This window comes from Suricata suricatta, chromosome 12 (genome assembly GCF_006229205.1).
Source record: "Suricata suricatta isolate VVHF042 chromosome 12, meerkat_22Aug2017_6uvM2_HiC, whole genome shotgun sequence".
Classification (NCBI taxonomy): domain Eukaryota; kingdom Metazoa; phylum Chordata; class Mammalia; order Carnivora; family Herpestidae; genus Suricata; species Suricata suricatta.
In genome coordinates this window covers 11,233,648-11,254,292 of record NC_043711.1, presented here as the reverse complement: position 1 = coordinate 11,254,292, position 20,645 = coordinate 11,233,648, and the positions used below count along the sequence as shown (strand labels likewise).

The window sequence follows — 20,645 nt, the reverse complement described above, 5'->3', positions numbered from 1 at the left end:
CCCCCAGGACCTTTGGAGGTGGGTATTAAGGTGGGGACCCTAGCAGGAGATGGGGACAAGGAATCTCTCAAGATTATCTCACTCTGCCTGCCCCCCCATAGGCCGTCAGTGTGAGCTGCTGTCCCCCTGTGCCCCAAACCCCTGTGAACATGGGGGCCACTGCGAGTCCGCCCCTGGCCAGCTGCCTGTCTGCTCCTGCCCTCCTGGCTGGCAAGGTACACCACCTGCTTCCTCCTCCTCCTCCTCCCCCCCCCTCCTCCTCCTCCTCTCCTTCACCTCCTCTGCACCCTGCTGCATACTGGGTGGTACTGGGGACCTAGAGGGAAACTTACAAGAAAAACAGAAGACAGAAAAAAAGTCTGGCTTTTTAGGGGGCTTCTTTTTAGGAAGGGACTGAGCTGGACACAGATACTTGCAGCCCGTGTGGTCAGTTTTGGAGGAAAGAAAGGATTTAGGGATGGGGAAGCTAAGATGCAGGTGGAGGGTTTGGGGACAGCTTCCTGGAAGGGTAGCTGTCAATCAGAATGCATTCATTCACTACCCACTGAAATAAAGGAAAGGCAGTTTGGGAATAGCGTGTGCAAAACACCCAGGGGCAAATGAAAGCGTGGCTTATTCCTGCATTCACCCATCTCAGCCTTCAGGTTCTTCGTGAAGGCCAGGCACTTGCAGCCCCTACCCTGTACCCCGTAACCCTAGATGTTACCTTCCTCCCCATCCCCAGGCCCACGATGCCAGCAGGATGTGGATGAATGTGCTGGCCCTTCGCCCTGTGGCTCCCATGGGACTTGCACCAACCTGGCAGGGAGTTTCAGCTGTACCTGCCATGGGGGGTACAGTGGCCCCTCCTGTGATCAGGACATCGATGACTGTGACCCCAGTGAGTTCAGGGGAGTTCCTGGGGCGGGTGCTGCTCTGGAGAACGTGTTCATGAAGCCCATACTGTGTGCCCAGCACTGTCCTTTCATTTTCTCATCAGTGTCCTCTTTCCCCATGTTATGGAAACCGAGGCCCCAGAGAGGTCAAGTGATTTGCCCAAGGTCACGAAGCAAGCAGAGGGATGAGCTGGGATTGGAGCACAGGTCTGTCTGAAGCCTGTAGACTGCCTCTGGCAGCAAACAGGTTAACATAATACATAACAGAGGCCATAACAGGCCCCCCGTGAGTCCTCCAGGAGCACTGTCTGATAGACCAACAATGCAAGCCACATGTACACTTAAAATTTTTCTAGTAGCCACATGAAAAAGCAAAAAAAAGTTATTAAATTTAATAATATATCTTAATCAAACTAATATATGAAAATATTATTTCAACTTGTAATCAATATAAAATTATTAAGATATTTTATATTCATCTTTAAAATGTTTAAATTATTTTTTACATTTCATTTATTTTTGAGAGACAGCATGAACAGGGAAGGGGCAGAAAGAGAAAGAAACACAGAATTCGAAGTAGGCTCCAGGCTCTGAGCTAGTGGTCAGCACAGAGCCTGACATAGGGCTCGAACCCACGAACCGTGAGATCATGACCTGAGCCAAAGTTGGACGCTCAACTGACTGAGCCACCCAGGCGCCCCAATATATTCATCTTTTTTTTTATACTAAGTCTTCAAAATCAGAAATCTAGTGTGTACTTTGCTCTTATAGGACATCCCAATTTGGACGAGGCACATGTCAAGGGCTTAATAGCCACATGTGGCCAATGGCCACTGTCCTGGCCAGCACGGGTCTGGAGGAGGCCTTCTGTGCTGTGCCCAAGAATTAAATAGACATAACTAGCAGCATGTGCTTGGCAGCTCAAAGAGACCTTTTGGCTCCCCCATCCCCCTCTTCTTTGCACAGAGGTGAGGTTTCCAGATTAGGGAGGAATGAAGCCACAGAGGGGACAGAATTTGATCCCTCTGGCCAGATGTGCCCCTCAAAGTTAAGCTTGATTTCCTCCCAATTCCCCTCTGAGAAAGGCACGGCTGGGTCAGGTTGGGCTGATAGGGGGCCAGGTGTATGACCAGGCCTTCTCCCTTCGGACCCCAGACCCCTGCCTGAATGGTGGCTCCTGCCAGGATAGCGTGGGCTCCTTTTCGTGCTCCTGCCTCCCTGGCTTTGCTGGTCCCCGCTGTGCCCTCGACGTGGACGAGTGTCTGAGCAGCCCCTGTGGCCCGGGCACCTGCACAGACCACGTGGCCTCCTTTACCTGCACCTGCCCACCTGGATATGGAGGCTTCCGCTGTGAGCAGGACCTACCCGACTGCAGCCCCAGGTGCGTGGGGCCCTTACTGGGCTCACTCAGGGACACTGGCACTGGGTGGGGGTGTGGAACGGGAGAAGGAATGGGGACAAGATGGGGGTTCTCAGCTTGGCACTCACTTCACAAGTCTGATCCGTGACAGAGCAGTGTCTGTTTAGATGTCACTTGTTTGGTCTGTTTGGGCGTCACCTTAGGGGACCTTAAGGGACGCTGGTCCCTGAGGGGGCCAGGGTGGGGCGGGGCCTCCATGCGGCTCCCACTTTAGCTCTCAAGTACTTGGTAAGTTGAGGCTAAGGGACAGGTCTGGGTAGGACCTCTGCGGTGGCTGCAGCCTTTGCTGGGTGGGGGCGGGTAGGGGCGGGCAGAGCGGTTAGAGAGTACACTCCAACCCAGGAGGGGCCAGGAAGGCGGGGCCTGCCTGGGGGTGGAGCCTGACCCAGCCTGGCCTGCATTCCCTTACCTTCCAGCTCCTGCTTCCATGGCGGGACCTGCGTGGATGGCGTGAACTCTTTCAGCTGCCAGTGCCGCCCCGGCTACACGGGTGCACACTGCCAACATGAGGCCGACCCCTGCCTCTCTCGGCCCTGCCTGCATGGGGGCGTCTGCACTGCCGCCCACCCTGGCTTCCGCTGCACCTGCCCAGAGGGCTTCACTGGCCCTCAGTGCCAGGTGGGCGTGGTCACCGGGGGCCTGGGGGAGGCATTTAGAGGGCTGTCCTGGGGTAGGGGTCTGTCCGGGACCCTGGAGAAGCTGGGGTGTGGTTTCTGCGGGGGTCATTGCTGAGATGCTGAGGGCTTCCCCTCCCTCCAGACGCTGGTAGACTGGTGCAGCCACATGCCCTGTCAGAATGGGGGTCGCTGCGCCCGGACAGGAGCCTCCTTCTACTGCCTTTGCCCTCCTGGGTGGAGCGGCCGCGTCTGTGACATCCGGAGCGTGCCCTGCAGGGAGGCGGCAGCCCAGATCGGTGAGGGGGAGCACAGAGGCAGGGTGTGGGGTTCGGGAGGGTGTGTGTGCACAGACTTCTTGCTAGTGTGAGCCACATACGGGTATGACAGAGCATGTGGGCGGCATGGGGTGTGTGGCTGAGTGTTTGTGGAAGTGTGACTGTGTGACAGCGTGACAGCTGGCCAGGGCCAGGATGGTGTATGCCTCTGTTGCCCTGAGGTAGCTGGGATGACATCTGCGATGCTGTGTGTGACTGAGCTATGTGGGCAGGAGAGGTGTGGGTACGTGTTTGTGGTGCCAGTCTGGGGAGATGTGTGACAACAAGACGGACTGTGTATGAGACCCCGGTGACCGAGGCCAGCAGGGGTGTTTGGTGATGCCGTGAGCGATGCAGGCATGTGCCTGACACTGCTCTCCTCTGTGCAGGGGTGCGGCTGGAAGAGCTGTGTCAGGCTGGTGGGCAGTGCGTGGACAAGGACAATTCCCACTATTGCGTGTGTCCAGAAGGCCGCACGGGCAGCCACTGTGAGCAGGAGGTGGACCCCTGCTTGGCCCAGCCCTGCCAGCATGGGGGCACCTGCCGCGGCTACATGGGGGGTTATGTGTGCGAGGTAAGGGGCGCCCCGAGTCGAGGAGTGTGGGTGTCATTCTGTGTGTGTGTGCATACACTTTTGTGTGCCTGTGACCTGGTGTGTGCGTGGCTCTCTCTAGGCATGTTTGGATTTTTGCTTTTCTGTCTTTGGGTGGAATCTTGTGGGTGTATTTCTCAGTCGATCTGAGGGACTTTCTGCCTTTGTTGATTGTTTCCTGGATGTATCTTATACCCCTCTGTGTGTACTGTCCTTTTGGGTGTGAATGCATGTGCTGGTGTCTCTGGTTCTCTGTGTCTTGGGTGTATCTGGGCATCTGGGTGTTTCTCCTGTGAGCCTGTCCTGTGCATTGGTATGTGTGTGTCCCTCTGCATTGGGTGTGTCTGTAACCCTGTGTCTGGGTGTCCTCTGTGTCTGAGTGGGTTTCCTTGTACTGTGAGTGTATTCTGCACGCTGGGTGTGCCTGTGTGTCGGATGACTGTATGTCTTTGTGTACTGTGATCCCCATGTCTTCATGGGGAGTATCTGTGTCACCCCCTGGGCTTAGTGGTCCCTATCTCACATCACTGCAGTGTCCAGCTGGCTATACTGGGGACAACTGTGAGGAGGATGTGGACGAGTGTGCCTCCCAGCCCTGCCAGAACGGGGGCTTCTGCATTGACCTTGTGGCCCGCTATCTCTGCTCCTGCCCCCCGGGAACGCTGGGTACGCCAGGGTCAGGGTTGGGGGACAGGACGGGAGCCTGGGTCTCCATCCCTTCCTGACTGCTCCCTCATCTTCCCCTCCCCAAGGCGTGCTCTGTGAGATTAACGAGGATGACTGTGGCCCGGGCCCACCCCTGGACCAGGGCCCCCGGTGCCTGCACAATGGTACCTGCGTGGACCTCGTGGGTGGCTTCCGCTGCACCTGCCCCCCGGGGTACACGGGCCTGCGCTGTGAGGCGGACATCAATGAGTGTCGCCCGGGTGCCTGCCACGACGCACACACTCGGGATTGTCTGCAGGACCTGGGTGGGGGCTTCCGCTGCCTCTGCCTTGAAGGCTTCACGGGTAAGCGGGGGAGAGGTGGCTGCCCTGGGATCCTGCATGAGTTCCTACACTGCGGCTGATCCACCAGCTCCCGTCTGTCCAGGTCCCCGCTGTCAGATGGTCCTATCTCCCTGCGAGTCCCAGCCATGCCAGCACGGAGGACAGTGCCTTCCCAGCCCAGGACCTGGGGGCAAGCTGACGTTTACCTGCCGCTGCATTCCGGTAGGTCCCCGTCAGTGCCCCTGGGGCAGGAGTGGGAGCGTGGCCACGTTGGAGGACTTGGCTTTAGGGGAGAAGTGGGAGGGAAGGGGGTTCCGGAGAAATAATGAAAATACCTGGACACCGCTTGTGTGTTTGGCGGATGGCACCCACTGGGGTTTGAAGACCAGGCCCCTGGGGAAGGCGGGGCTTATCTGCAAGGTGGGGCCTCCAGTGGGCAGGGGAGAGGTGTGGAGGGCCCTGGGGAGATTGGAACCTCAACCTTCTCAAACCCTGACCCCTATTCTCCCCTCTCTCTCTTCTCCACCCTTCCAAATCCCTCCCTCCCCTCTCTTTCCCCCCAACCCACCCGATCCCCAGCCGTTCTGGGGCCCGCATTGCGAGCGAGTGGCGCGCTCCTGCAGGGAGCTTCAGTGCCCGGCGGGCGTCCCGTGCCAGCAGACGGTCCGTGGACCACGCTGCGCCTGTCCCCCGGAACTGTCGGGGCCCGCCTGCCGGGGCTCGCGGGGGTCGCCGCCGGGGGCCGCCAACGCCAGCTGCCTGGCCTTCCCCTGCCTCCACGGCGGCTCCTGCGGTCCCGTGCCCCTCGCACCTTTCTTCCGCTGCGCGTGCGCGCCAGGCTGGGACGGACCGCGCTGCGAGGTGCCCGCGGCGGCGCCTGAGCCCCCCGAGGAGCCGCTGTGCCCGAGCGCCGCCTGCGAGGCCAAGAGCGGGGACAAGCGCTGTGACCGCGAGTGCAACAGCCCGGGCTGCGGCTGGGATGGAGGCGACTGCTCGCTGAGCGTGGGTGACCCCTGGCGGCAGTGCGCGGCGCTGCAGTGCTGGCGCCTCTTCAACAACAGCCGCTGCGACCCCGCCTGCAGCTCGCCAGCCTGCCTCTATGACAACTTTGATTGCCGAGCAGGCGGCCGGGACCGCACCTGCAAGTGAGCCCCTCCGTCTGCTCTGCCATCCGCTCCATCGTTCGCCCCAGTCCGTGTCTTCTCTGTCCATGAGCCACACCTGCCCATCCCCGGGTCCCGCTTCTCTATCTGTCCATTCATTTCTCTAAGTCAGTTCCTCTTTAGACTGTGGGACTGTTCATACGTTTGCCCCCTCGGTTTCTTGGTGTATTCTGTCTGCCCAGCCAAGTGCAGTTTGTCTGTCCGTGCATCTCATCTGCCCATCTATGTGCCACTGCGGTCTGTCCCTCCATCCACACATGCCGTGACCTGTTGGTCCATCAACGCGTCCATCTGTCTGTCTATCCATGTGCCCTCCCTGTCTGTCTGTCTGTCTTTCTGCCTGTGCACTCCATCTGTCTCTCCCTGTGTCCTTGTCGTCCATCTTGGGCTTTTTTCTGTCCATCCATGAATTCCTTTCATCCCTCCGTACACCCAAATGTCTGTCTACGCCTCTCCTCCATCCTTCGACCTCCCCTGTCCATCCATCTGTCTGTTCTTATGCCAGTCTATGTGTCCGTTCATCTGTCTGTTCATCTATGTGCCTCTTCATCCACGTTCATCCATGTGTCTCTTCTGTCTGTCCTTCTGTCCATTCACTCACCATTTTTGCCTCTCTCTATGCCTATTCATTGGTCCTGCCTGTCGATCCCAGCCCATCTTCTGCCCCTGTCTGTGCATTCATGACCATGTCTTTCTGTCTCATTCCATCTGTCCATCCTGTGCTCTGCCTCTTTTTTTTAAGTTTGAGGGAAACCTTGTGAGTGGGGGAGGGACAGAGAGAGAGAGAAGGAGAGAGAGAATCCCAAGCAGGCTCAACATAGGTTCAGGCCTGATGTGGGGCTTGAACTCAGGAACCACAGATCATGACCTGAGCTGCAATCAAGAGTCAGACCCCTAACCAACTGAGCCACCCAGGTGCTCCCAACTCTGCTTCTTTTGTCCCTCTGTCTGCCTAGAACCCTTCTCTCACTTTTATCTCCATGTCCCCATTGTCCGCCACTCCCCTCCTCACTCACCCTGGCTGGCCTCTACCATTTCTCAGACACCCTCGGCTTGGTCCCACCTCAGGGCCTTTGCACCGACTGGCTGTTCTCTCTGTCTGGAATACTCTTCTGGGAGGAAGCCACATGGCTCCTCCCTGGCCACTCCCACACTCTCTGCTTCATTTTTCTCCTTAGCATTTAGTTCCAAAAAGCACTGTGTGTGTGTGTGTGTGTGTGTGTGTGTGTGTGTGTGTTTACATTTCGCTGTTACTGGTGTGTAGTTGAAAGGCTACATACTCTGCTCCTTCATCTCATTCAATGTGTGTCTCTGCCCAGCGGAACGCCTGCTCTCCCGGGCCAAGGATTTGTGTCCCAGCCATCTCCTGGGTGCCCACAGCAGTATCCTGCACAGCAGGCGTCTGTCAATCCTTACCTCTTTATCGACAGTCAGTGAGGAATGGCTGGGTTTGCAGAGAGCCTGACACCTGCCCGATACATCTGGTCCCTGGTCTCCCTCGGTCTCCTCTCTCTGTCCGTACCCCCTTGGGTCTCTGGAGTCCGGGCGCCCTGTCGGGGATGTGGCTGGATGACCCCTGACTCCCTGCCCCTCCCTTCCCCTCCCCCAGCCCCGTGTATGAGAAGTACTGTGCGGACCACTTCGCGGACGGCCGCTGCGACCAAGGCTGCAACACGGAGGAGTGCGGCTGGGACGGGCTGGACTGCGCGGCCGAGGTGCCGGCGCTGCTGGCCCGCGGGGTGCTGGTGCTCACGGTGCTGCTGCCGCCCGAGGAGCTGCTGCGCTCCAGCGCCGACTTCCTGCAGCGGCTGAGCGGCATCCTGCGCACGTCGCTGCGCTTCCGCCTGGACGAGCACGGCCAGGCCATGGTCTTCCCGTACCACCGCCCCGGCCCTGGCCCCGAGGCTCGCAACCGGCGGGAGCTGGCCCCGGAGGTGATCGGGTGAGTGACTCCACGCTTGAGGAACCCCCCGCCGTGGGGGCACCGAGGTCTGGGGGCGAAGGAACTCGGCTGATCAAAGCTCGTGGTTTCACTTCCCTGACCATGTTTGAGAGTCTTCTTGGTAGAGCATCGAGCACGTCTCCACTTCCTTCCTTCCGTCCTTCCTGCCAACTTTCTTCCTTCCGTTTTTTTCCTCGTTTATTCATTTTGGAGAGACAGAGCACGAATGGGGGAGGGGCAGAGAGAGAGAGAAAGAAAGAATCTGAAGCAGGCTCCGGGCTCCGGGCTCAAAGCTCCGAGCTATTAGCACAGAGCCTGAGGCAGGGCTTGAACCCACCAACGATGTGTTCTTGACCTGAGGTGAAGACGGATGCCTAGACTGAGCCATCCACGGGTTCCCCGGGCTGGATCATTCTTTGCTGGGGCGGGGGGGGGTGGTGTGTGTGCGTGCCTTGTGCACTGTAGGATGCTTAGCAACAGCGTGCTTGGCCTCCACCCACTGCATGTAGGTAGCATCCCCTCCCCCCACAAGATGTGACAACCCCAAACACCTCTGGGTACCTGCAAGGGTCCTTAGGGAGCAGAGTGATGAGGGGCAGGCATACTTTTAGTTTTTTAGAAATGGAAAGCAGAAAACTTTCCTGATGGCCTGGTAGGGCAGTCAGAAGGGAGGTGTGGGAGCTGGGAAGGGGCCCTGACAGAGGAGGGCTGGGTCCTAGAGATGGAGGACAGGGGCTCCAACTGGGTAGGGGTGGGATGGGGGACATGGAATTAGGGACATGGTGTGCTAGTCCCTGGGTGCATTGATGGACTCACTGGAGGGGTCTTGTCAAGCAAAAGGACACAGGGTGATAAACTGGGGTCACTTTCAGGCTTGTAGAATATGAGGAGTCTGGCGGTATTGGGGGGACCCCCCTCAGGAGACTGCCAGAGGCTAAAGACATAGACAAGAAAGACAAAGGGGTGTTGAAGCCAAGGGAGGAACTCAAAGAATTGGGGACAGAAGAATAATCTGGGGACAGGGAGACCCAAAGATTGGTTGAGGAAAGTCAGCTCAGAAAAGAGAAGGAATTGGGGCACCTGGGTGGCTCAGTCTGTTAAGCTTCTGACTTTGGCTCAGATTGTGATCTCACGGCTTGTGAGTTCAAGCCCCAAGTGTCTGTGCTGACAGCTCAGAGCCTGGAGCCTGCTTCAGATTCTGGGTCTCCCTCTCTCTCTGCTCCTCTCCTGCTTGTACTCTTTCTCTCAAAAAAATACACATTAAAGAAAATACATGGAAATGTTTAAAAAACAAAGGAGAAGGAGGAGCCAGGGAGACAGGAGGAGAACCAAGCCATGTGGCACTAAGGATCTCACGACAAGATGGAATTTGGAGGGGTGGGTTGCTGGAAGCAGAGCCTGAGGCAGGGATTCAGATACATGCGCCATATGGAAGGGGTGCTTTCAGGAGAGCAGGAAAGAGAGAAGCAGGATGCGACAGGGAGCAAATGAGGCAGAAGTAGTCTCAGTCTGGCCTCACGCCACTAGCACCTTGGAGCCCATCCCTCCTTGTGACAGACAGGAGGGCCATCGTCATACACCCCAAATCAACCAATCACTGGCTGAGGGCCACCCTAAGGTGTCCCCACTTCAGCTGTTAGAAGTCACTGCTCAGAGTAGTTGGGAGACAAACTCACTGGCCCGATAAAGGAGACCTGGGTGCGCCCATGGCATCCACTAGAGATGTTGACGTGAAACTGGTGTCAGTGCCACCTGGATTCATGGCTGGGGGGACACTGGTGACCACAGCAAGACTGGTTAGGGGGTGGTGTGAGGTGGGATGCCAGATTGGGGGCTGGTGGGCACCTGAGGTGAGTCCGGGGTGCGGGGGCTCCATGCCTGGCTTGCAGCAGGTTGAGCCCACCTGTTCTGCCCTTGTGTCCCCGAAGCTCTGTGGTGATGCTGGAGATCGACAACCGGCTGTGTCTGCAGTCGCCGGAGAATGACCACTGCTTCCCCGACGCCCAGAGTGCGGCCGACTACCTGGGAGCCTTGTCGGCTGTGGAGCGCCTTGACTTCCCATACCCGCTGCGGGCCGTGCGAGGTGAGGCCCGGCCTGGTGGGGGCGCTGCGGGGAGGGGTAGGGGGTAGCCCTCCCCCATGCCTGGGGCTGAAGCTGCTTCCCACCCCCCGGCAGGGGAGCCCTTGGAGCTGCCAGAGCCAAGCGTGCCTCTGCTTCCGCTGCTGGCCGCCAGCGCCGTCTTCCTGCTGGTCATCCTGGTGCTGGGCGTCATGGTGGCCCGGCGCAAGCGTGAGCACAGCACCCTCTGGTTCCCTGAGGGCTTCGCGCTCCACAAGGATGTGGCCGCTGGCCACAAGGGCCGGCGGGAGCCTGTGGGCCAGGACGCGCTGGGCATGAAGTAAGGGCCCCTCCCACTCCCGGATCCTGCTATTGGGGGGAGGGGCTTGGGCGGACCCACCCACTCCCGGAGCCAGACTTTGGGGGACCTTGGACACCCTTGAGTCCACATCGACCTGACTGACCTCTCATTCCCACCAGACCCTAACTTCAGACTCCACCCCAGACCCCAGTACGCATCCCCTTGACCCTTAATGACTCCATGATCCTGGGGGATGACCCCTGACCTGTCACTCCCCCTGACCCCATGTCCTGTATCTCCAGTCCTCTGACTCGGATCCTACTCTGTCCTCACCCTGACCCTAGCCCGATGCTGGCCTTTTCCATTCCACCAGGATACTCAAAATTTGTCATGACATGACTGCTGGCCTCATGATCCTTGTCTGTACCTGACCCCTCACTGACCCCTGACCCTATTGTCTGTGACCCCCCAGATACCACCTCTGGCTCTACCCCACCCTGACCTTTGACCCCACCTCTGACCCTCTTTCCACCCCAACTCAGTGTTAATTTTCTGTGATCCTCAATTCTGGTCTAGGACTGTGGCCTCGCCTCCAACTACCTTATCTGTCTCTCCAGACCCCCTAACCCCACCCTGACCTAGCCCCGGACTTTACCTATCTATTGTGACCCCATGACCTCCTGACTCCTCAGTACAACCTGCTTGATCCTGGCTGCATCTCCTCCCTGTGGGGAGGATGACTCCACCCTTGTGACTCCTGATGTCCTCCTTTGTACTCCCTGCTGCGTGCCTGGGATCCTCAGCTGCCCCACAGCCCACTGTTCTGACCCCTGACCCCACTCCTGGCCCTTCCCTGATTCCACCTTATGACCCTGGTTGCCCCCCATCATAACCCCTGACTATCCCCCCCCCATGACCTTGACCTCATCCTACAGCCTCTCTTTGGAGTCTTGTATCTTGGACTCCGGAACCCAATCCCAGCTGGCCTCTGGGGGCTCTTCTCTGACCCCACCCCGAATCCTCCTTCCTGTTTGCACATCTCCATTGTCTCTTCTCCCCTCCCCTCTTCCCATTGTCCCCACAGGAACATGGCCAAGAGCGAGAGTCTGATGGGGCAGGTGGCCACAGACTGGATGGACACGGAGTGCCCAGAAGCAAAGCGACTGAAGGTTGTGTCCTTTCTCTGACCCTTCCCCTCAGGGTCGTGGGTGGAGGGCCCGATGGTCAGTGGGAGAGTCTCTGGAGATTTCCGCTCTCCCCGGCTCTGGGGAGCAGTTGTGGTACCTGCCCCATCCTGCCAGGCCCCTGCCCCCAGCCAGTGTGGGGTCTTCCTGGAGCAGAGCCCCTGACCTAGAGAGCAGCTGTTTTTTGCTTTCTGTTTGTTGGGTCCAACTTTGTCCAGTGTGCCCAGTCTGAAAGCGCTCCAAGCTGGTTTTCCTCTGCTGGGGCCACACCCGTGGGCTCTGTCGTGGTTGGCTTACACTGCCCTTACAAAATGCCACAGACTGGGGGCCTTAAACAACACATGCTTCTTGCACGGAAGTGGGGAGCAGGCGCTGGTAGAGTTGCGTCTTGGTGAGGGCTCTACTCCGGGCTTGCAGCCAGCTGCCTTCTCCGTGCGTCCTCCCGTGCACTCCTCCCTGTGCATGGACGGAGAAAGCTGGTGTTTCTTCGTTTCTTACAAGGATCTCTGTCCTATTAGCTTAGGACCCCACCCTTATGACCTTATTTAACCTTGATTATTTCCTTAAAGGACTTCTGTCCAAATAGTCTTGTTTGTTGGAGGTTAGGGCTTCGACAATATGGCTTTTGGGGAGAACAGTTCAGTCTGTAACATTCCTGCTAACATTCCCTAATTCTTGCTGGATGTCTTGAACACTCACGAGCATCCTATTTCCTCTTTATGAGGACTGTGTGAAGCAGCTACTGATGTAACCTTCAATTCTCAGCTGCCTCTCCCCGCCCAGATTTTAATGTTTGTGAAATGGAGACATCTATTACAACTGACAACTGAAAGAAATCTGTTCACCTCGGGCTTTTCTTTTTTCTTATCCCAAAGTAAGTTTATTTATTTGTTTTAGAGACAAAGACAAAGCATGAGCAGCGGAGGGTCAGAGAGAGAGAGGGAGACAAAATATGAAGCAGACTCCAGGCTCTGAGTTGTCCGCACAAAGCCTGCTGCAGGGTCCGAACTCATGAACATGAGATCATGACCTGAGCAAAGTCAGATGCTCAACCAACTGAGCCGCCCATGCGCCCCAAGTTTATTTATTTTTGAGAGAGAGAGAGAGAGAGAGAGAGAGAGAGAGTGCGACTGGGGGTGAGGCAGCGACAGAGGGAGACACAGAATCAGAAGCAGGCTCCAGGCTCTGAGCTGTCAGCACAGAGCCTGACGTGAAGCTCGAACTCACGAACTGTGAAATCATGACCTGAGCCGAAATCAGCTGCTTAACCACTGAGCCACCCAGGCGTCCCGTGCAATAAGTTGTTGATGGCATTTTGGCATTGCAGAATGCCAGCATTTTCCTGATTTTGCTAACGAGAAGCTCAGAGCTCTAATGTGATCAGCCAGGTGATGGACAGCTAACCCGAAAGGGTCCAGGAGGCTGGGGCAGCTGTGCCATCACCTGGCTCTCCCCTTTCATGAAATTCTGCTCTCCGCCTGGGTCCTTAAGCTCAGGTCTGGCTTGATCAGGCTGCGTTTGGTGCCCGAAGGCTCTTAAATGTCCTGGCAGGCTAGTTAAGAATATTCCCTCCTGAGGGGCACCTGGAGGGCTCAGTCAGGTAAGTGTCCAACTCTTGATTTTAGCCAGGTCATGATCTGGAGGTCCTGAGATTCAGCCCCACATTGGGCTCTGTCTGAAGTGTGGAGACCACTTGGATTCTCTCTCCCTCACTTACGCTCCCTCTGTCTCTTTCAGAGGGTGCCTGGGTGGCTCAGTCGGTTGAGCATCCGACTTTGGCTCAGGTCATGATCTCACAGCTTGTGGGTTTAAGTCTTGCGTCGGACTCTGTGCTGACAGCTCAGAGCCTGGAGACTGTGTCTCCCTCTCTCTCTGCCCCTCCCCCTCTCACACTCTGTCTCCCTCCATCTCTCAAAAATAAATAAACATTAAAAATTTTTAAATAAAGAAATAAAAGAGACTATTCTGTACTGAAAAAAAATTTTCTGTCCTATTTCCATAACATCACTGTGCTTTTTGGACCATGAGTCTGAAAGTTACCAACCTCCTACTAGGGCCTGAGGTGCTGTGCTGGCGAAGGTGACTTGATACCTTTGTATATGACTATTCTGCCCTGATACTTCATGTCCATGTTCACAGTCCTGGGTAGAAGTCCCAGATGGTACCCAGGGCACCTGCCTGCTTCTCTCTTTCCTTCCCACCCCTTCGCCCTTTCCTCAGATTAAAATTGATCCTGGAAGGACCACCCTCCCCCCCCGCCCGCATTTCTTTTAGTTTCCAGAATACAAATTTTGCGTTTCCTCTATTGAACTCAATTCTCAATGTTTTATTCTTCTTGATGCTGTTGTCATGGGATTGTTCTCTTCATTTCATTTTCATCGTGTTTATGTCCAGAGTATAGGTGGGTGTGGACTGACAGGGGCCGTGCTCTGGGTCTTTTCCTTCATCGCCCACCTTGGATTCCCAGCCCTCCCCTCTTCCAAACCAGATTAAAATCCCACTTCTTCCTTTTGTGGGTTCTCTGAGCTGAGGTACGTCCATTTCCTGTTTCCGGACGTATGAAAGAAGCAGGACATTCGTGGTTTCTCAGGGCCATGCGTGCATCTCCATGAGGGAAAGCTGTGAGGATGCCCAGACTGTCCCCCTCTGTGCCTCCAGGTAGAGGACCCTGGCGCGGGGGCCGAGGATGCTGTGGATTGCCGCCAGTGGACCCAACACCACCTGGTTGCCGCGGACATCCGCGTGGCACCAGCCATGGCCTTGACGCCCCCGCAGGGCGATGTGGATGGCGATGGCATGGATGTCAATGTGCGTGGCCCAGGTCAGTGACGATGCCTTCCCTCCAAGGATGGGCCTCACCTCTGTCCTACTTGGCAAAAGTGCACCTGAGTCTGTTCTGGGGAGCGGTGGGTCCATCTGTGGGGGTGTGCATTAATCAGGACTTTTGGTTGTATGTGATAATAGCCCAACTCACACTAGTTTAAGTAAAACAAGAGATTTACTGGCTCTTGTAACTGGAAGCATCTGGATGTTTGGGTCCAGGAGTCACCACCACCTCATGGCTCCAACCCAGGGAGGCTTTCTCCTCAGGGCATGATAGAAACAGGCCTGACCAGCCTTGTAAATCCTTTATCACCAGGGCGCCTGGGTGGCTCAGTTGATTAAGCATCTGACTCTTGGCTTCAGCTCAGGTCGTGATCTTCCAGCTTGTGGGTTCAAGCCCCACACCAGACTCTGTGCTGACAGCATGGAGCCTGCTTGGGATTCTCTTTCTCTCTCTCCTCTCTCCTTTCTTTCTGCCTCTTACCCCCTACTCCCCCATGCTTGTGCTCTCTCAAAATAACTAAATAAACATTTAAAAAAATCTTTATTACCAGTTACACCAGCCAAAGTCCCAGGACGAGTTCCGATTGGATGGACTAGGGTCACGTGCCCACCTGTCAACTAATCAGTGTGACCTGGAGGCTGGAATATGCAGATTGACTGCAGAGCTGGGCCTAATGCCTTCTCCTTGAGCCAAGGATTGGGCTCAGCTCTCCCCAGGGCTGGAGGATGGAGAGTGGGGTGAATTGGGCTCCCTAAGGGAAACAAGGGCAAATGCTCGTGCAGAGTGTAGCAGATCACGGTATTTGGATTCTCTTGGATCCATCTTTGCTACATTTCAGGGCATTCCTCCCCCAGCTCATTCTGCTTTCAGTCCAAATGACCGGCACTGATGGCTCTCTGTTGAAATTCCTCAGGCTACCAGGGCCTGAGGTGCCTGGGATTTTATGTCTCTGGGGTGGTCCTTTTTTTTTTTTTAAGTTTATTTGTTTATTTTTTTAGAGACAGAAAGAGAGAGGGAGACAGAGAATCCCAGGCAGGCTCCACGCTGTCAGCACAGAGCCTTGATGCAGGGCTCGAACTCATGAACCGTGAGATCATGACCTGAGTGAACCAAAATCAAGAGTCAGATGCTTAACCAATTGAGCCACGTGGACGCCCCCTTGGGTGGTTCTCAACCAGCAGGTGGGGTGTGAGTGTGGAAGGCACAGCTCAGCCTCCTGAGTCCCCCTTTAGGATGAGGCTGACGTAACCCCCTGGGAATTTGCCTGAGGTTGAACGCTTGCTTCCTCCTCCCTCCTTTGTCCTGTATCTGCCTTAGGAGCCCTTCTGTGACAAATCACCTGCCCATGAATCCTTATCCTGGCGTGGCTTCTGGGGTACCTGACACAGATGTGTGTGTGTATGCGTGCATGTGTGTGTGTGGGCGTGCGCACATCCACACCTGGGAACTTGCCACTCCCTCTTGTGACCCTTGTGTCCCACTTCCTGCTAATGCAATGCCCTTAATTGCATCACCTGGAAACCCTGTGCCCGCCTCCCTGTGACATGTTCCTGGTCCTTGCAGATGGCTTCACCCCACTGATGCTGGCTTCCTTCTGTGGGGGGGCTCTGGAGCCGATGCCCACCGAGGAGGATGAGGCAGAAGACACGTCAGCGAGCATCATCTCAGACTTGATCTGCCAGGGAGCCCAGCTTGGGGCACGGACGGACCGCACGGGCGAGACAGCCCTGCACCTGGCTGCCCGCTACGCCCGGGCTGATGCGGCCAAGCGGCTGCTGGATGCTGGCGCGGACACCAATGCCCAGGACCATTCAGGCCGCACTCCTCTGCACACTGCCGTCACCGCTGATGCCCAGGGCGTCTTCCAGGTGACATGGGCCTGCCCCTTTGGACTTTGGAGCTGGCACAGGCATCAGACGAGCCTGGGTTTGAGCCCTGGTCCTACAAAATAGAGCTTGGTTTTCTCATGTGGGAAATGGGGATATATGGGAGTATGATGTCTGACAGGTCCCTACATCCTGAATGTCATGGAGTCTAGGGGATGTGAGGGTTGGGGACTTCAGGGGCTTAGAGATGCACCTGGTCCTTCTGTTTCTGCCATGACCCTGCTTCTGCATACCTTCTCCTCTAGATTCTCATCCGGAACCGCTCCACAGACCTGGATGCCCGCATGGCGGATGGCTCAACAGCACTAATCCTGGCAGCCCGTCTGGCAGTGGAGGGCATGGTGGAAGAGCTCATTGCCAGCCATGCCGATGTCAATGCAGTGGATGAGCTTGGTAAGCTGTGGGGAGTGGCGGTGGGCGGGAGGCTGGAGGGGGCCACCCCAGTCCTGTTTGTAGGCGTTAACTCACTCCCACATTGAGACCCAAGCACTGAAGTCCATACATGTGTAACAGTTTTGACGTGGACTTACATTCACATGCTTGTGTGTGTGTGTGTGTGTGTGTGTGTGTGTGTGTGTGTGTGTGTGTGTGTCTGTGTGTGTGTGTGTCTGTGTGTGCGTGTGTGGCATGTGCCTGCTCATATGACACCTCTGTGACCTAGAAAAAGGTGCCCTTCCTGGAAGACACTTCATTTCTGTGCGTTATTAGCTCTTACTCTGCTGCCCTCTGCTGGACAGCAGGTGTAGTACATTTTTAAACTGGCCAAACTTCTAGGTGACCAGCAAATACCTCTGCGGAGGTGGTTGCATGCACAGGTCACGACCTGTGCGGAATCACAGCGACCTGTCCTCATGTCCAGAGGACCTCACATCGCTGTGGACGCACTCAGGTGCTCATAAACATCCTTTGGAGCAGTTGTTCTCAGCCTCTGCGCCACTTACACTTGGGGTTGGATGATTCTTTGTGCTGAGGGCTGTCCTTGCCATATGCAATATTAAACGACATCCCTGACCTTGACCCACCAGATGCCAGCAGCACCCCACTCCCCAGCTGTGACAACCAAAAATGTCTCCAGACATTGGCAAATGCTCCTGGGTCAGGGGATCCCCTCTGCTTGGGGATGTGGCCTGGAGAACAACTGTCCAACCGAATTTTCTGTGTTGATGGAAATATTCTTGGTCTGTGATGTCCAACGTGGTGGCCACTGGCCACATGTGGTGGCTTATGAGCATGTGAAACGTGGCAAGGATGAATGAAGAGCTAAATGTTTTATTTCATTTAATTTTTAAAACTTTGTTTTGCCTGTTACCTTTAAAAGCTTTATTTAGGTGTAAATCACATAGTGTACAATTCAGCCATTTAAAGTATAAAATCCAATGGCTTGTTGTATAATCACATAGTTGTGCAACTATCATCATAGTAAATTTTAGAACATTTTCACCACCTGGAAAAAAAGCCCTCGGGGCGCCTGGGTGGCTCAGTCGGTTGAACGTCCGGCTTCGGCTCAGGTCATGATCTCGTGGTTCTTGGGTTCGAGCCCTGTGTCGGGCTCTGTGCTGATAGCTAGCTCAGAGCCTGGAGCCTGTCTTCAGATTTTGTATCTCTCCCTCTTTCTGACCCTCCTCTGATCACACTGTCTCTCTCTGTCTCTCAACAACAAATTAAAAAAAAAAAAAAAAAGAAGCCCTCACCATTAGCTGACACTCCCCAATCTCCTTGTCTTCTCAACCCTAGGCAACCACTTAAAAAATATACTTTCTCTATAGATTTTTCTACTCTGAATATTTCCTATAAATGAAATCAAACAATCTGTGGTCTTTTTTGACTGGCTTCTTTTGCTCAGCATTATGCTTTTAAGGTTCACAAAATCTTGTCATGAGTATGAGCGCTTTTAATTTGTTTTTAAAATTTTAATCAAATAACATTCCATTGTATGGATATTTTTGTTTATACATTGACAGACATTGGGTTGTTTCTACCTTTTGTAATTTTTTTTTTTTACAATTATTGTATTATTGAAAGACAGAGAGACACAAAGCATGAACAGGGTAGGGACAGAGAGAGAAGCAGACACAGAATCTGAAGTAGGCTCCAGGCTCTGAGCAAGCTTCCAGCACAGAGCCCAGTGTGGGGCCCGACCCCGTGAACCGCAAGGTCATGACCTGAGCCAAAGTCGGTTGCTCAATTGACTGAGCCACCCAGGCACCCCTGTTTCTACCTTTTGGCTACTGCTCCTATGAACACTCATGTACAGGTTTTTGTGTAGACGTATGTTTTCATTTTTCTTGGGTATATAACTAGGAGCGGAATTGCTGAGTCATATGGTAATTCAATGTTCAACCTGTGAGGAGTGGCCAGACTGGTTTCCCCAGTACCTGCCCCATTTTACATTCCTGCAGGCCATGAATGAAGGTCCCAGTTTCTTTACATCCTTGCAGATAGTTGTTATTACTTGTCTTTTGTTATGGCCTTCCTAGTGGGTGTGAATTGATATCTCGTTGTGGTCTTGATTTTTATTTCCCTGGTGGCTAATGATGTTGAGCATACTTCTGTGTGCTTATTGGCCATTTGTATATCTTCTTTGGAAAAGTGTCTATTTTGATCTGTTGCCCAGTTTTTAAAAAGTTAACGTATTATGAAAGAGAGAGAGAATGTGTAGGAGCGGGGGAGGGGCAGAGAGAGAGAGAGAGAGAGATAGAGAGAGAGAGAGAGAGAGAGAGAGAGAGAGAGAGGATCCCAAACAGGCTTCATGCTCCAGATGGAACTCAGAGAGAAATGGAAATCTAAAGAGCAATATGTGCGTGGCGGCTACTGCACAAGCACAGCTCTAGCTACAACCAAGTGAGGTCTGCATAGTACCCGCCCTGTGTAGGGAGTCACACACTATAGGTCTGCACATACATGGACCCAAACACATGATCAGATACTCCTGGCAGGTCCCCCACCTGCTCCCTGCCAGGCTATATTCTAGACACTTCCTGTGCCCCTGCCATGGGAACCTAGCAAATGAGCTTAATCCTAACCCTGATCTTTCCCCCTCACCCTCCCACAGGGAAATCAGCCTTACACTGGGCGGCAGCCGTCAACAATGTGGAGGCCACCGTGGCCCTGCTCAAAAATGGGGCCAACAAGGACATGCAGGATAGCAAGGTGAGCCCCAGCCCTTGACCCATCAGGCAGTCGGCCCTGGCGCAGCCCCCTAAATGTGGCAAAGAGCAGGGTGGGGTGTGTTAGTGGGGGCATTCATCCTGCCTGCAGCCAGGCTTCAGGGGTAGGATCTGACCAAACAACCTCCAACGTTGGCTCAGAGGAGAAAGTGTGTGGCAGTTGCTGTGTGACTTTGGGCAAACTGCTGCACATCTCTGAACCTCGGTGTCCTTATCTGTGAGGTGAGGAAGCAATAGTACCCACCTCATTGCTGTCTCCTAAGAATTCAGTGAAAGAAATAATGCATTTGTAAAATGCATAGTAGATCCTCAGTATAAGGTAACTGTTACAATAATTGTTAAAAATATTTTTTTAAATGTTTATTTATTTTTGAGAGATAGAGAGCGAGCACATGAGCAGGGGAGAGTCAGAGAGAGAGGGAGTCACAGAATTCGAACCAGGCTCCAGGCTCCAAGCTGTCAGCACAGAGCCTGACGTGGGGCTCCAACTCACAAACCGTGAGATCATGACTTGAGCCAAATTCGGTTGCTTAACCGACTGAGCCACCCAGGCGCCCCTACTGATTTATTTTTGACGCCCCTTAAATTTTGTGCCTAAAGGGACTGCCTCCCTTTCCTCACCCTAGCCCTGGCTCTGGGGTATGACATTCAGTAGATGGTGGGTGAACATGCTTGAAAAGGAAGAATTTGCCTAGTTTTCCTCAGCAGAGCGGGCATTGCATGGAAGCCCTGTGGGGCTGCCGAGTGTGGATTCTTAGCTCGTTTCCACCCGAGGCTAGAGGGCTATGGGACCTTGGCTAGGAGTTAATCCTGGCTGGTGGGACCCACCCTGTCGTGGGTTCTGCGCCCCACTCCCCCTCAGGAAGAAACACCACTGTTTCTGGCCGCCCGAGAGGGCAGCTACGAGGCTGCCAAGCTGCTGCTGGACCACTTCGCCAACCGCGAGATCACGGACCACCTGGACCGGCTGCCGCGGGATGTGGCCCAGGAGCGGCTGCACCAGGACATCGTGCGCCTGCTGGACCAGCCCAGTGGGCCCCGGAGCCCTCCCGGCCCGCACGGCCTGGGGCCCCTCCTCTGCCCACCGGGGGCCTTCCTCCCGGGCCTCAAGGTGGCACAGTCTGGGGGCAAAAAGAGCCGGAGACCGCCAGGGAAGGCAGGGCTGGGGCCACAGGGCGCCCGGGGCCGGGGCAAGAAGCTGACGCTGGCCTGCCCGGGTCCCCTGGCTGAGAGCTCGGTCACACTGTCGCCCGTGGACTCGCTGGACTCCCCGCGGCCCTTCGGTGGGCCCCCTGCGTCCCCTGGCGGC

General features: G+C 55.2%; 1 protein-coding gene across 1 annotated transcript in view; it reads left to right on the top strand.

Annotated features, from left to right (window-relative positions):
• The window catches only part of NOTCH3 (notch receptor 3), a 34,794-nt gene that overhangs the window by 12,606 nt on the left and 1,543 nt on the right, over nt 1-20,645 (top strand). Inside the window, 19 exon segments of the mRNA XM_029917837.1 lie at nt 36-215; nt 725-880; nt 2,031-2,256; nt 2,712-2,913; nt 3,055-3,208; nt 3,616-3,800; nt 4,352-4,484; nt 4,571-4,828; nt 4,911-5,029; nt 5,387-5,952; nt 7,580-7,912; nt 9,841-9,995; nt 10,089-10,311; nt 11,357-11,441; nt 14,115-14,277; nt 15,847-16,151; nt 16,415-16,562; nt 19,222-19,319; nt 20,199-20,643. Coding sequence (XP_029773697.1) covers nt 36-215; nt 725-880; nt 2,031-2,256; nt 2,712-2,913; nt 3,055-3,208; nt 3,616-3,800; nt 4,352-4,484; nt 4,571-4,828; nt 4,911-5,029; nt 5,387-5,952; nt 7,580-7,912; nt 9,841-9,995; nt 10,089-10,311; nt 11,357-11,441; nt 14,115-14,277; nt 15,847-16,151; nt 16,415-16,562; nt 19,222-19,319; nt 20,199-20,643 — 4,134 coding nt within the window.